This window comes from Chiloscyllium plagiosum, unplaced genomic scaffold (genome assembly GCF_037043375.1).
Source record: "Chiloscyllium plagiosum isolate Xiang-an unplaced genomic scaffold, Cpla_swu_hap1 HiC_scaffold_6, whole genome shotgun sequence".
Classification (NCBI taxonomy): domain Eukaryota; kingdom Metazoa; phylum Chordata; class Chondrichthyes; order Orectolobiformes; family Hemiscylliidae; genus Chiloscyllium; species Chiloscyllium plagiosum.
The window spans coordinates 55,937,940-55,953,015 of NW_028270144.1; the positions used below are offsets into that span (position 1 = coordinate 55,937,940).

The following is a 15,076-nucleotide window of genomic DNA, read 5'->3' on the forward strand; positions in this document are numbered from 1 at the left end:
TCTAAAAGGTCTTTGATAAGGTGCCTCACAGGAGGCTGCTGAGTAAGGTGTTCGAGGTGAGCTACTGGCATGGATTTAGGATTGGCTGTCTGACAGAAGGCAGAGAGTTGGGATAGATGGCAGCCGGTGACAAGTGGTGTCATCCAGGGTCCAGTGTTGGGGCAGCTGCTGTTCACTTTATATATTAATGATCTGGATGAGGGGACTGGGGGCATTGTGGCGAAGTTTGCTGATGATACGAAGTTAGTTCTGAAGAGTGGGGAGGCGGCAGAAAGATTTAGACAGTTTAGGACAGTGGTCCAGGAAATGGCTGATGAACTTCAATGTGAGCAAATGCGAGGTCTTGCACTTTGGAAAAAATACCAGCATGGACTATTTTCTAAACAGTGAGAAAATTCATAAAGCCAAAATACAAAGGGATTTGGGAGAGCTGTCCAGGATTCTCTCAAGGTTGACTTGCAGTCCATGGTTAAGAAAGCAAATGTAATGTTGTCATTTGTCTCAAGATGGTTGGAATTTAAAAGCAACGATGTGCTACTGAGACTTTATAAAGCTCTAGTTAGGACCCATTTAGAATAGTGTCCAATTCTGGGCCCCATACCTCAGGAAGGATATACTGGCACTGGAGCGTGTCCAGCGGAGATTCACATAGATGATCCCTGGAATGGTAGGCTTAACATACGATTAACGGCTGAGGATCCTGGGATTGTATTCATTAGAGTTTAGAAGGTTGAGGAGAGATCTAATAGAAACTTACAAGACAATGCTTGGCTTAGAAATGGTGGACGCTAGGATTAGGCAGTGATACAGCCTTAGAATTAGAGGGGATCAATTTAGAATTGAAATGAGGAGACATTTCCTCAGCTAGAGAGTGGTGGGCCTGTCGAATTCATTGCCACCGAGTGCAGTGGAGACCGGGACATTAAATGTCTTCAAGGCAGAGATTGATAAATTCTTGATCTTGCAAGGAATTAAGGGCTACGGGGAAGAATGCGGCTAAGTGGCATTGAAATGCTCACCAGCCATGATTGAATGGCGGTGTGGACTCAATGGACCAAATGGCCTTACTTCCACTCCCATGCCTTATGGTCTTCTGGTGGTCTTTCTTCCTGAACTGGAGCATTGCATGAGAGGTAATCTATTTAACTAATTTTGTCTTTCCCAAGGGTGTGATCGTGGAATGTTACTAAGTTGGAATAGTTGCTGTTTAGTCTTTAAATAATCTACTATTCTATTAAGTTTTCCAATAGAATTAAGTTACTCCAATTTTTTTTTGTTTGTATTGTTACTATAGTGTAAGAATAAAGTGTGTTTTGCTTGAAGCCTGGTAATTTGATGCATTCTGAATACAATGGCTTTAAAAAAAAGGAAAAAATTGGGGTCAAGGGTATCTTCTAAATATATATTGAGGGGTTTGTTACTGGTCCAGAACAGTAAGAACAATGTAACAATGTTTCTATAACAATATTGTTAGATCAGAGAACTGAAATTGTCTTGATTCTTTACCAAGCAGACAACCGAGCTTGGTAAAGCAAATTTCAGTAATACACTAGATTACCTTTAGAATGGAAACAGGGTTTTGGGCACAGCAAGTCCACACCGACCCTCCAAAGAGTAACCCACCCAGACCCATTCCCCTACATTTATGCCTGACTATTGCACCTAACACATTGGGCAATTTAGCATGATCTGCACATTTTTGGATTGTGGGAGGAAACTCGTGCAGACACAGGGAGAATGTGCAAACGCCACACAGACAGACGGTCACCTGAGGCAGGGATCGAACCTGGGTCCCTGGCGCTGTGAGGCAGCAGTGCTAACCACTGAGCCACCATGCCGCCCCCTTCTACAAGATCAATTCAGCATCAATAATGGAATGATAAAGAACTGAAAATGATGCTCAAGAATACTAATATTTTGATTTGAGATTGTATTATGGAGTTTCGAAGATCATTCATTTGACTTGACCTAAAAGCAGTTAATTAACAATGATAAGTGGCACGGTTCTCAATTAACATCCTTTCTTTTACCTTTAATCCACATGTACAATCACATTGTGAAAGGTTTTTTGTGATCCCCTGAACATTATTGCTAGATGTTTTATAACAAATAATTTGGAACAATACACATGAAAATACAATGTTGATTACTCAGTTTTGAACAAGTTATACTTTCATTTTCATAGGTGAAACTTCCACCAAGCTTCTCTTTCAAAATTTAAATGCACAGAAAAGACAAACAGAACTTACAAAATCACATGAACATGAAGACAAATAAAACTTTTAACTCAGAATCTGTTACTACACAATGTTAAAGCAATGATGCAACATTAGGTAGAATTATTAATTACAATTTCACCAATTGAGTAAAGAGGCTATTCTACCAATAACTTTAAAGATTTCAAATACTATTTGGTTTTGATTTTTTGTTTTGCTGATTAATTTTTTTAAAATAATTTTGTTGTTATTACTATTATCACACCAGAAGATGACAATAAGGAGCTTCATACCAACTAGCTCTTCTGGTTTGTTTATTTACCTTGTAAGGACAACAAATCCTACTAACTCATTCATACAGGTATCACTGAAATGTTGGTCACCAACTCTGTTGTATAGCTCAGTCATGAAGTCTAATACAGTTTCACTACGTAGAACTTTGTGGCTTATATCAACAGACAACAGGATCTTGGTCTCATATCTCAAGATTGAAGTAGAAAAACCTGGCCATAAAATCAACCTGGAATGAGAAAATACATAAATCGTAAATACATGGCAATTCAGTATTTGGAGCCTTTCCAAATACAACAGAATTGAAATTCATCTCAATTCAGATTATTTCAGAACAGAAGAGGAAGAGAAGTCAAACATTGGCAGATGAGGCACTGGATTAACAGCATATAGCAGGATTCAAGAACTTGACAAATAATTAAGGACTGCATATTTTCTTTTGACTGAAGCTGATTTTTCCATTGGACTATCGATTTTCTATTACCTGTTTATGTAGCTCTTCTAGACTCGCTCCTGCTTTTGAGACATTTAACTCTGCTCTGGACTAGTCCTGCTATTTCATCCCACTGTGGATATCACTTCCAAGGGACTGAACACAGTGCTATTGCCATTTAATTTCTGTGACTGCTCACTGTGATCACTCAATCCCCACTCATTCTTCAAAATTCCTCAATTGTCTTTGAACCACACCATCAAGCTCATTATGCTACTTCCAATCATGTTTGCTCCAAACAACCTTACAGGTGATCTTTTGCAGTGGTCCCATGGACTCTCATTGGCTTTGGTGTTGTTGGTTAATGGGTTTCACTTACACTACACTTCATACTTTTGTTGGTATAATGGGTCCATCTCAGCAACAGGAGAGTCCACTATACAGTTCCACTCTGCAGGAGCAGTCTTTCCTGACATGATCAATTGTCCATTTTTCCTTGGCTGTCTATTTCTACAAGGTAACTCCCACCAATGCTTCCATTGATATTTTGCCCTACATGTTTCCTGGATATAGTCTTGTTCCATAAGTAAATCTGAAGTTTAAAGGGTGGAGCTTTTTATTTATTCTTTCTTCAGATATTGGCATCTCTGGTTAGGCCAGTAACAGTTGCCCTTGAACTGGGTGACTTTATGCACCATTTCAGAAAGCAATTACAGACCACCACATTACTGTGAATTTGGAATCTCATGTAGAATGGACTAGATACAGTTGGTGAAGTTCCTTTCCAGAAGGGCATTACTGTACTAGATGGGATTTTATGACAATTGATAATAGTTTCATATTCACCATTACAGAGACTAGCTTACAATTCCAATGTAAATGAATTGAAATTCCACTAAATTGTCATGGTGGGATTTGGACCTACAGCATTAACCAAGGGCCTTTGTGACATTACCTCTACACAAACACCTCCCAGCTAGCTTGCTCCATGCAGACATTTTCAATATCTGATCCCAAATATTAAATAGTAACTTTATACATTTTTTTACATTGTCTTCTCAGTCAACTGTATGTTCTACCTAATCTCTACATATTTCCTATTGTGGCCATTAATAGTTTTGGTGCTTCAGACCCAAGTCCACTACCTGAATCTCGGTTTCTGTTCAAGTGCAAAAGCCTTTCTCCCCTCTCTGCTCTCTTGCCACACATGGAGCATCCAGCACTGGGAATCATCATGTCAGGTAAGAAGTCAGCATTAAGGAAGAGAAATATTCATCACCCTCTGGGTGAGGACATTTGCATCCTCTACTGGAGGGTTGTGGATGCACAGTTGGTGAGAATATTCAAGAATTAAATAAATATATTTATGGTCCAATATGTTAAGGGCATCAAAAGATAGGAGGATATGGCAGAATGATTAACTTTGACATCAAAACCATCTTAATAAACTGCTGAACTTGCTCAATTGATGGTATGGTCCAATTCACTCTTCTTGCAAATTTTCTGCTTCGTTACCAATCTCGAGTTGAATTCCTCTTGAATATTCCTAATGTTTTTCACTGTGTTCTTCTCAGCATTCTCTAAAGTGCTCTCACCATTGTTTGATTACAAGAAGCACCTCTAATTGCTTCATTCTTCAATCTTTCTTTCCAACGCATCCACTGAGTAGCCACATCACCAATCTCTTGCCTACATCCCTCTTCCTCCTATATAAGGATGTCCATCCAAAAACACTAAGCTGAATTTAACAAGTAAGATGAAGGTATATTCATAAATCTGTTATTAGTCTACATCAGAACTGTGAACCAGCAACAGAGCAGCATAACATATATCCATCCTAAGCAGTCAACATAACTTGGAGATGAAAGAGGCAATGGTGTCCTCATATGCAATGCTCTTTCCAGTGCTGCAGTTTTGGAAGGTGTTGCCAAAGAGGCTTTCATTACAAATTTGAAGTCTTATAAGATGGTTATGATGAACATGTTTTAAACCATCTCCTCAAATTATTGGCTACATGGTTAAACAGAACTTGAGTACTGCCAAAAAAAATGCAAAATTTTTCATCTTGCATTCATCAGGGCAAACTTGCACAATGATCAAATCTAAAAAGGAACAATTTAGACTGTTTAGCAGAGGGTGCTGACTGATTAACAAGGGTACTCTAATTAGTAGAGGTATTGTCACAACCAGGAAATCACCCAGGAAATGGACATCTTCAAGCTCTGGTTCACATGAAAAAAGCAGATTGTGATGGTGGCATTTTTTTTCTGTATGCAAAGGATAGAGCTGTATGTGAAAATATGTGACTTCTAGCACCTGTAAGCAAGCAGCACTATAAACTCAACTGATAATCATAAATTGATAAAATATGATATGAATTAAGGTGCTAGAGTGAGGTCAGGTATGTAGGCTTGGTGAACCTGTTTGACTAACAAACCATATCAAATCTAGAACTCCTTGCAATAGACAGACTACTGTCTGGATACAGAGTCAAAAAGTGCAGTGCTGGAAAAGCACAGCCGGTGAGACAGCATCTGAGCAGCAAGAGAGTTGACATGTCAAGCATAAATTCTTCCTCAGGATTCTGCAGTCCTCATTTTCCACTGTCTGTATCCAACCAGTCCAAACTTGCAAAACTCAGGACAAAGTGCCCAAACATTAGACAACACTTGCTAAGAATTACACTAACTACCAAACTGCAATTTAGGTCTCTCTAGAAGATTTTGAACAGAAACAAATATGGAAGGAAAACAACAGCTATGGCAGTCCACACAGGGATAAGGCTGTTTTCATTGTTAACCACTATGCGGAAAGCTGAAGGAAGCTTGTCCACTAGCTGACGAGAACGAATCCATAGCATTTTAACAATGCTGCAAGAAACACCCTGGAGAGGCTGAGGGAAGAAATCACCGGAGTAGACTGCAAGTTGAATCAGAGGTTAGCTGAAGAGCAAGGGAGAGGATATATGTTGTCATTGATGCTATGACTCAGCACTGGAAACTGAAAATGACTTAGATTGTTTCTTGATGCCGGCAGACAGTAAGCTGGTTTGGAATGTGTCTACTTCAACACTAGAAGTATCCGAAATAAGGTCGGTGAGCTTGCAGCATGGATTGGAACCTTGGACTGCAACATTTTGGCCATTTTGGAGACATGGATACAACAGGGTCTGGAATGAATGTTGCAGGTTCCAGGGTTTAGATCTTTCATTAAGAACAGGCAAGGCAGTAAAAGAGGGGAGGTGTGGCCTTGTTAATCAAAGATAGTATAATGGTGGCTGAAAGAACTTTTGACGAGGACACGTCTACTGAAGTAGTAGGGGCTGAGGTGAGAAACAGGAGAGGAGAGGTCACACTGCTGGGAGTTTTTTTTTAATAGACCTCCGCAGAGTTCCAGGGAGGTGGAGGAGAGGATTGACAAAATGACTCTGGGTAGGAATGAAAGGAACACAATGGTCATTATGGGGGCTTTAACTTACCCAACGTTGACTGGAAATGAATTGCTGTGCTCTTCCAGCACCACTGATCCAGAATCTGGTTTCCAGCATCTGCAGTCATTGTTTTAACCCCTTGGAAATGCTCTAACCCTAGTACGTCAGATGGATCAGTTTTTGTCCAATGTGCGCAGGTGGGTTTCCTGACACAGTATATCGAGGGGCCGAAAAGAGGGGAGGCCACACTGGATCTCATGCTTGGTAAGGAACCAGGGCAGGCGTTTGATTTAGTGGTAGGTGAGCGCTTTGGAGGGAGTCACCACAATTCAGTTACGTTTAGTTTAGCAATGGAAAGGGATAGGTACATGCCACAGGGCAAGAGTTATAAATGGGGGAAGGGGGCAATTATAATGTGATTAGGCAAGACTTGGGATGCACAGAATGCCAAAATGCAGGGGATGGGGACAATCGAAATGTGGAGCTAGTTTAAGGAACAGATATTGCATGTCCTTGATAGGTATGTCCTTGTCAGGCAGGGAGGAAGTGATAAGGTAAGGAAACCCTGGTTTACTACAGAAATTGCATCTTTTGTTAAGCGGAAGAAGGAGGCTTATGTGACAATGAGACAAGATGGTTCAGATGAGGCGATAGAGAATTACAGATCAGCTAGGAAGGGTTTAAACTGAGAGTTAAGAAGAGCAAAGAGAGGACATGAGCAGTCTTTAGCAAACGGAATAAAGGAGAACCTTAAAGCTTTCTATAGGTATGTGAGGAATAAAAGGATGATGAGGGTAGGAATAGGGCCAGTCAAAGACACAAGTGGGAACTTGTGTGTGGACCCTGTGGAAATCGGAGAGGTGATAAACGAACATTTCTCATCGGTCTTCACTTAGGAAAAGGAGAATATTGTAGAGGAGAAGAATGAGTTACAAGATATTAAAGGTTAGTAAGGAAGAGGTGTTATCAATTCTAGAAGGAGCGAAAGTAGACAAGTCCCCTGGGCTGGATGGGATTTATCCCAGGATTCTCTGGGAAGCTAGGTAGGAGATGGTGGAGCCTTTGACTTTGATCTTTGAGTCGTCATTGTCTACAGGTTAGTACCAGAGGACTGGAGGATTGCAAATGTTGTGACCTTGTCAAAAAGGGCAATAGAGATGACACAGATAATTATAGACCAGTGAGCCAGTGGAAAGGATTATAAGAGATAGGATGTCTAATCATCTAGCAAGCAACAATTTGATTTCAGAGTCAACATAGTTTCGTCAAGTTCAGGTCATGTCTCACAAACCTCATTGAGTTTTTTGAGAAGGTGACCAAACATACGGTCAAGGGTAGGATAGTTGATGTGGTGTACATGGACTTGCAGTAAAGTCTTTGATAAGGTTCCACATGGTAGGCTGTTGGAGAAAATGCAGAGGCATAGGATTGAGGGTGATTTCGCAGTTTGGTTTAGAAACTGGCTTTCTGAAAGAAGGCAGCGAGTGGTAGTTGATGGAAAATATTCAGCCTGGAGTCTGGTTACTAGTGGTGTGCCACAAGAATCTCCTTTGGGACCACTGCTGTTTGTCATTTTTACAAATGACTTAGATGCAAGCATAAGTGGATGGGTTAGTAAGTTTGCAGATGATACTAAAGTCAGTGGAATAGTGGACAATGTGGTTGCAGGTTGCAGGGGGACTTGGATAAACTGCAGAATTGGGCTGAGAGGTGACAAATGGGGTTCAATGCAGCTAAATATGAGGTGACTCACTTTGGGAAGAATAACAGGAAGGCAGAGAACTGGGTCAATGGAAAAATTATTGGTAGTGTGGATGTGCAGAGGGATTCTAGAGTCCATGTACACTGGACCCCTGAAAGTTGTCACCCAGGTTGATAGTACTGTTAAGGTGGCATACGGCGTGTTAGGTTTTATTGGTAGAGGAATTGAGTTCCAGAGCCATAATGTCATGCTGCAACTATTCAAAACACTAGTGCGGCTGCACTTAGAATACTGTGTACGGTTCTGATCGCCCCATTCCAGGAAAGATGTGGAAGCATTGGAAAAGGTGCAGAGGAGATTTACCAGGATGTTGCCTGGTCTGGAGGGAAGACCTTATGAGGAAAGGCTAAGAGACTTGGGTCTGGAGAGAAGACGGCTAAGAGGGGATTTGATAGAGACATACAAGATGATCAGAGGTAGACAGTGAAAGTCTTTTTGCTAGGATGATGACGTCAGCTTGTATGCAAGGGCATAACTACAAATTGAGGGGTGATAGATTTAAGACAGATGTCAGAGGTAGGTTCTTTACTCAGAGAGTGGGTAGGGTGTGGAATGCCCTGCCTGACAATGTAGTTAACTGAGCAACATTAGAGAAATTTAAACAATCCTTGGATAATGATGGGATGATGGGATAGTGTAGGGGGATGAGCTTAGATTAGTTCACAGGCTGGTGCAACATTGATGGCCGAAGGGCCTGATCTGCACTGTATTGTTCTATGTTCAGATTTTGTGGGCTGAATCTAGCATCTTTATGCCTGTCATTTTTGCCGGTTTTCATGGAGAGTTTCTCTTCACAAGGCCTAACAGATTTTCTGATCATACCTTAGTAAACCTACCTTGTTAACGACCCACGCCAGCCCAACAACATTCTTCATATTTGATCGTAACCCATTTTAATACTTAACCCAGAAGAACTTGCTATTGTCTAGATATTACAGAATGGATCAGTATCCCTGGCATTGGTGCCTTCTTTAAAAGTCCATTTTGCACCCTGACTAACCTGCACTGTTCCTGATATTTGGCCTGGACTTGTCAGAGAAAGGAAAATTTGCACCTCATTTTGTGGCAGGGTCCTGCTGGACAAGTGGTGCAGACACAGGATATCTTCTTACCACTGAACCAGCAATTCAGGCTACAGCATCAATTATCTGGAGCAATACACAGCAATGCAGGAAGTAGTCAATAGTTTTCTCTAGTTTGCTAGCTTTAGTGCCACCAGGGATGATGTAGTGGCTCAGTGGTTAGTACTTCTGCCTCACTGCACCAGAGACCCAGGTTCGATTCAACCCTCAGGCCACTGTGTGTGTGGAGTCTCCCCAAGTCTGCATGGGTTTTTTTCCAGGTGTTCCAGTTTCCTCCCACAGATGAAGACGTGTAGGTCAGGTGGATTGACCATGCTAAATTGTCCATCACCAAACCATAACCACCCGACACCTGGAGGAAGAATGCCTCATCTTCAGCCTTGGGACCCTCCAACCACATGGAATCAATCTTGATTTCATTCAGTTTGCTCATTTCCCCTTCCCCACCTTATCCAAGATCCAAACTTCCAACTCGACACTGCCCTCATGACCTGTCTTACTTGTCCATCTTCCTTCCCACCCATCCGCTCCACCCTCCACTCCGACCTATCACCATTACCCCCAGCTTCATCAACCTATTGAACTCTCAACTACCTTTGCCCCCCCCCCCCCCCATAAACCATCCCCCACTCTCATTTATCTCTCCATCCCCTTAGCTCACATCCTCATTCCAGATGAAGGGCTTTTGCCCAAAATGTCGATTCTCCTGCTTCTCGGATGCTGCCTGACCTGCTGTGCTTTTCCAGCACCACACTCTCAACTCTGATGTCCATCTTCTGCAGTCTTTATTTTCTCCTAAATCGCCCATAGTGTCCAGGGATCTGTAGGTTAAGTAAATTAGCCATGGGACACGCTGTTCGGAGATTTGATGGGATAAATAGCCTGCTTCCACACTGTAGGGATTCTATAATTCTACGATATCTCACAGTTGTGCTCTTCTCTGCTATTGTACCCATTCCAACCAAGGTTCTTTGTCCACCACTCTTAATATTGTCTGTAACATCTTCCCTCACTCTACTTTACCCACCCTGGATGCCCTATGCACTGCCTATTCATGCCTGGCATATTTCTATCTGCAACAAAAGTAACAACTCTGCCATTGATTTCAAATTGCCCATTATCTCTACGTCTCTCTCATCCCAGGAAGAAAACAGCCCAAAATAGAACACAAGATGTCAGGACAAGTGGTGGGCTGCCTGAAATTCAGCTCCTCCTCCCTTACGAAGAGAGTACCCTGATGCTCTCCACCACAAGCAGCTAACTAACAAGAGACTAGTATCAGAGGCTACCCTTGACTTATGGTATTGGGGCCACCTAACTGTAGTCTATTTCCCTTGATATGACTGAGGTCTGCTGACAACAATGAAAAGCTTCCTGGTTTTGTGTCTGTGCCAAACAGCATAGAAATACAGAGCACTATGACCCTGGTATCACTGGCTGAGGGGCAAGATGTAAAAAGGCAAGGCAAGATAATGCAGGGAGTATTTAGGTGGGCACTGAAAAAGAAAGCAAATAGCAAAGAGATGTTTGCCGTTGCATCCCAAGATGCAGCAGTACTGGAGAATAGAGGCATCCTACAAGTTGACTGGAGTTGCACCGTGAGGGTTCTTAGAAACTGGCACAAGTCAGATGCCAATATCTGTTGACATGAGAGTGCCTTGAGTTCAACGTGAAGATTGTTGTAGAAAGCAGTGATTTCTTGCCATCCTGCTTTCACTCAGCAAGCTATACGATAGAAATCTACATAGTGATGAGGTGAGTCTGCAAGTTTAAGATCATTAACAAGCAATAATCCCCATTAATAATAATAAACAAAGATCATGCCTCAAAAACTAGTTAAAAGACACAGCATGCTGTTTCTGATGTCAAGATAGGCCTCCCTGCCACATTTATCATCATAATCTATGATGTTCACGCCCCCTATAATATTCCATCCTGTATCTTCTGCAATGCAATGATCGCCTTGTGCCTGGCTGACGTGATTCATGTCCTTTAGAAATTATAACCCAATTCTTGTCTGCAGTCTCCAAGATGATTTAATAGTCATTGTCTGCTCCCAATACAATCAAAATACAGTTAACAGTTACGTTGCTTCAGATTTCATCAATACTTTATGGAGACTCAAGGTTCAGTTCTGACTGATGGAAGTTCTTTTTATTTTCTGCTTTGATACAGCAACTCTTCAAAGCTGGGGCAGTAAATCAGTTTTCCTGATCATCTCAATTTACTATGTGAAAGCATTCTAACTTCCTGCAGTCAATATGTGCATTTACTATATTTTTGTTACTTATAAAATAACAATAAACAAAGTCAGATAATGTAGAATCAGAGTGGGTAGAACTGTGGAAGTGTAAAGTTAAAAAAAAACACACTGGGAGTTATGTACAGGCTCCAAACAGTAGTCAGGATATGGGGCATAAAATACACCAAGACATAGAAAAGGCGTGTAAGAAAGTCAAAGTTACAGTGATCAGGAGGGATTTCAATATTCAGGTGGACTGGGAAAATTAGACTGGTAGTGGATCGCAAGAAAAGGAATTTGTGATATGTTTGCGAGTTGGCTTTTTGGAGCAGCTGGTGGTGGAGCCCACTAGGGAACAGGCAATACTGGATTTAGTATTGTGCAATGAGGCAGACTTGATCAGGCAGCTGACGGAGAAGGAACCCTTTGAAGGCTGTGACCATAATATAATAGAAATTACTCTGCAATTTGAGAGGGAGAAGGTGGAATCCGATGTAACAGTATTACAGTTGAATAAAGGCAAATACAGAGGCATGGGGGGACGCTGACCAGAACTGACTGGGAGAGACGCCTAGCAGAAAAGACAGTGGAACAGCAATGGCAGGAGTTTCTGGGAGTAATTCAGGCGACAGCAAAAATTCATCCTGAGATAAAAGAAGGATGATATGGGGAGGATAAGGCAACTATGGCAGATGAGGGATGTCAGGGACAGCATAAATGCAAAAGAGAAAGCATGTAATATGTTGAAGGGCAGTGGGAAGGCTGAAGATTGGGAAGCCTATAAAGACCAACAGAGGACAACGGAGAAAGTAGTAAGGAGGGAAAATTTTAAATATGAGGGTAAGCTAGACAGTAACATTAGGAAAGATTGCAAGAGTTTCTTTAGATATATAAAGGGCAAAAGAGAGGCAAGGATGGACATTGGGTATTGAAAAATGATGCTGGGAAAGTAGTAAAGTGAACAAAGAAATGGCTGAGGAACTCAATAAGTACTTTGCTCAGTCTTCATGGTGGAAGACACAAGTAATGTCCAAAAAATTCAAGAGTCAGGGGGCAGAGATGAATACGGTGGCCATCACCAAGGAAAAGACTTTAGGACAACTGAAGGTTTGAAAGTGGATAAGTCACCTGGACAAGATGGGCTATATCCTAGAGTTCTGAAGGAGAAAGCTGAAGAGATAGTGGAAGCTTTAGTCATGATCTTTCAGGTATCACTGGAGTCAGGGAAGGTTGCAGAGGACTGGAACATTGCTAATACTCCCCTCTTAAATAGGGGTTGCAAGGCAAAAGACTGGAAATTATAGGCTGATTAGCCAGACTTCAGTCATTGGTAAGATTTTGGAATTCATTGCGAAGGATGAGATTTCTAAAATAGGGCAAAGTTAGCATGGCTTCATAAGGGGAAGTCATGCCTGACAAATCTATCAGAATTCTTTGAGGTGGTAATGAGCAGGTTCGACCAAGGACAAACAATGAATGTTATCTATCTGGACTTCGATAAGATGCCATGCAGAAGGCTGCTGAGTAAGATAAGGGCCCATGGTATTAGAGGCAAGGTACTAGCATGGATAGAAGATTGGCCTTTTGGAAAAAGGCAAACAGGGGGTAAAGGGGTCCTTCTCAGGATGGAAGTAGGTAACCAGTGATGTTCCACAAAGCTGGGAGCACAACTTTTCACTTTTTACATTAACGATCTGAATGAAAGAATTGAGGGTATTCTGGCTAAGTTTGCAGATGCTACAAAGATAGGTGAAGGGGCATGTAGTGTTGAAGAGTCAGGGAAGCTGCAGAAAGATTTGGACAGGTTAGGAGAGTGGGCTAAGAAGTAGGAGATGAAATGCAATGTGGAAGAGTGTGGGGTCATGCATTTTGGCAGGAAGAATACAGGCATGGACTATTTTCTAAATGGGGAGAAAATTCAGAAATCTGAAGTGCAAAGGCACTTGGAAGTCCTAATCCAGGATTCTCTTCAGGTAAACTTGGAGGTTGAGTCGGTAGTTATGAAGGCAAACAATGTTGTTATTCATCTCAACAGGACTAGAATATAAAAGCAGGGATATACTTCTAAGGCTTTATAAAGCTCTGATCAGACCACATTTAGAGTACTTTGAGCAATCTTGGGCCACATACCTCAGAGAGGATGAATTGGCCCTGAAGTGCATCCAGAGGAGATTTACGAGAATGATCCCAAGACTGAAAGGCTTAACATCTGAGGAATGTTTGAGGACTCTGGGACTATACTCGATAGAGTTGAGAAGGATGAGGGGAGATCTGATTGAAACTTATAGAATACTGAAAGGCAGAGTGGACATTAGGGAAACATTTCCATTGGTAGGAGAGATAAAGATCCAAGGGCACAGTAGAGTAAAGGAAAAACCCTTTAAGCAGAGATAAGAAGAAATTTCTTCAGCCAGAAAGTGGCAAATCTGTGGATTTCATTGCCACAGAAGGCTGTAGAGGCCAGGTCATGAAGTATAATTAAAACAAAGGTAGATACGTACTTGATTGCCAGGGGGATGAAAGGTTACAGGGAAAAGGCAGAAAAATGGGGTCGGAAAACCTATCAGCCATGATTGAATAGCGGAGCAGATTCGATGGGCCAAATGGCCTAATTTCTGCTCCTACGTCCTATGGTCTTATACCAGCTAAACTGATATTTTTGCATTTACTAAGCAAAAACAATTATGGCAGATATATTTATTGCCATTCCTGCTAAATTAAGCCACAGGCAAAGTGATAACCAACAATGATAAACTCCGACAGAAATATGGTGGCTGAAAAAGATAATTTATTGAAGCTTTGTCTTGCATTCATCAAGACCACTTGCAAGAATACCAGTTCAAAGGGAAAAGTACCATTCTACCACATGTGAAGAGAGTGGTGATTGGCTCGCATGTAGACTTTGATTTCTAGAGACACTGCCATGAAGAATGTACCAATTAATGATGGATGGCTTTCTTTAAAATTCAAACAAGGCAGGTTGATTCTGATTAGCCACTTTTGAGCTACCTTCTCTTATTTTCTGGATAATTCTTAGCATACAAAAAGTTACACTGACAACCAATTTAGGATTGTCAGTCAAGCTCACAGTGTGGGACAGTTGTATGTACTGGAAACTGCAAATATTAATGTACAGGCTCCTGTCCTCTGCAGGCAGAAAGAACACTTGGATGCAATATGCCTGTTCCACTCAACCAAATAGTTGAGTGTTTGAGGGGATTCGGAGTTGAAGCTGCTAGATACAGCTCTCTTTGCTGTTGCAAAAACTTGAGTGCTCTCTCTACTGCTAGATTCATTCTGTCGGTGCTCCTTATTCAGGACTGGAGAAGAATGTGGGAAATCTGTTTTGCTGAATTTGCTTTTGCCATGGGTGTGTTTATGGGATGCTGCTATATTGGAACAGTTAATAAGTATTAGTTAAATCATACAGTATTTTAGTATGTATAGCATTATAAAGAGTTAATTTGTTCCGCTGACTTGCAAGAAATTGAATGCCCTGGGGGTAGGGTGGTGTGTCTTTGTCTTATAGGTGGAATGTAGGATGTTTACATTCCCATCCGTTGCCATTCAGGGATGATTTACATTTTCATCCCTTACTCAGAACATTACACTTGGTGTTT

At 41.5% G+C, this 15,076-nt stretch overlaps 1 protein-coding gene across 1 annotated transcript in view; it reads right to left on the minus strand.

Moving 5' to 3' along the window:
• Positions 1 to 15,076, minus strand: part of LOC122551133 (piwi-like protein 4) — a 161,072-nt gene that overhangs the window by 129,591 nt on the left and 16,405 nt on the right. Inside the window, exon 6 of the mRNA XM_087987788.1 lies at positions 2,539 to 2,736. Coding sequence (XP_087843914.1) covers positions 2,539 to 2,736 — 198 coding nt within the window. The remainder of the gene's footprint in view (positions 1 to 2,538; positions 2,737 to 15,076) is intronic.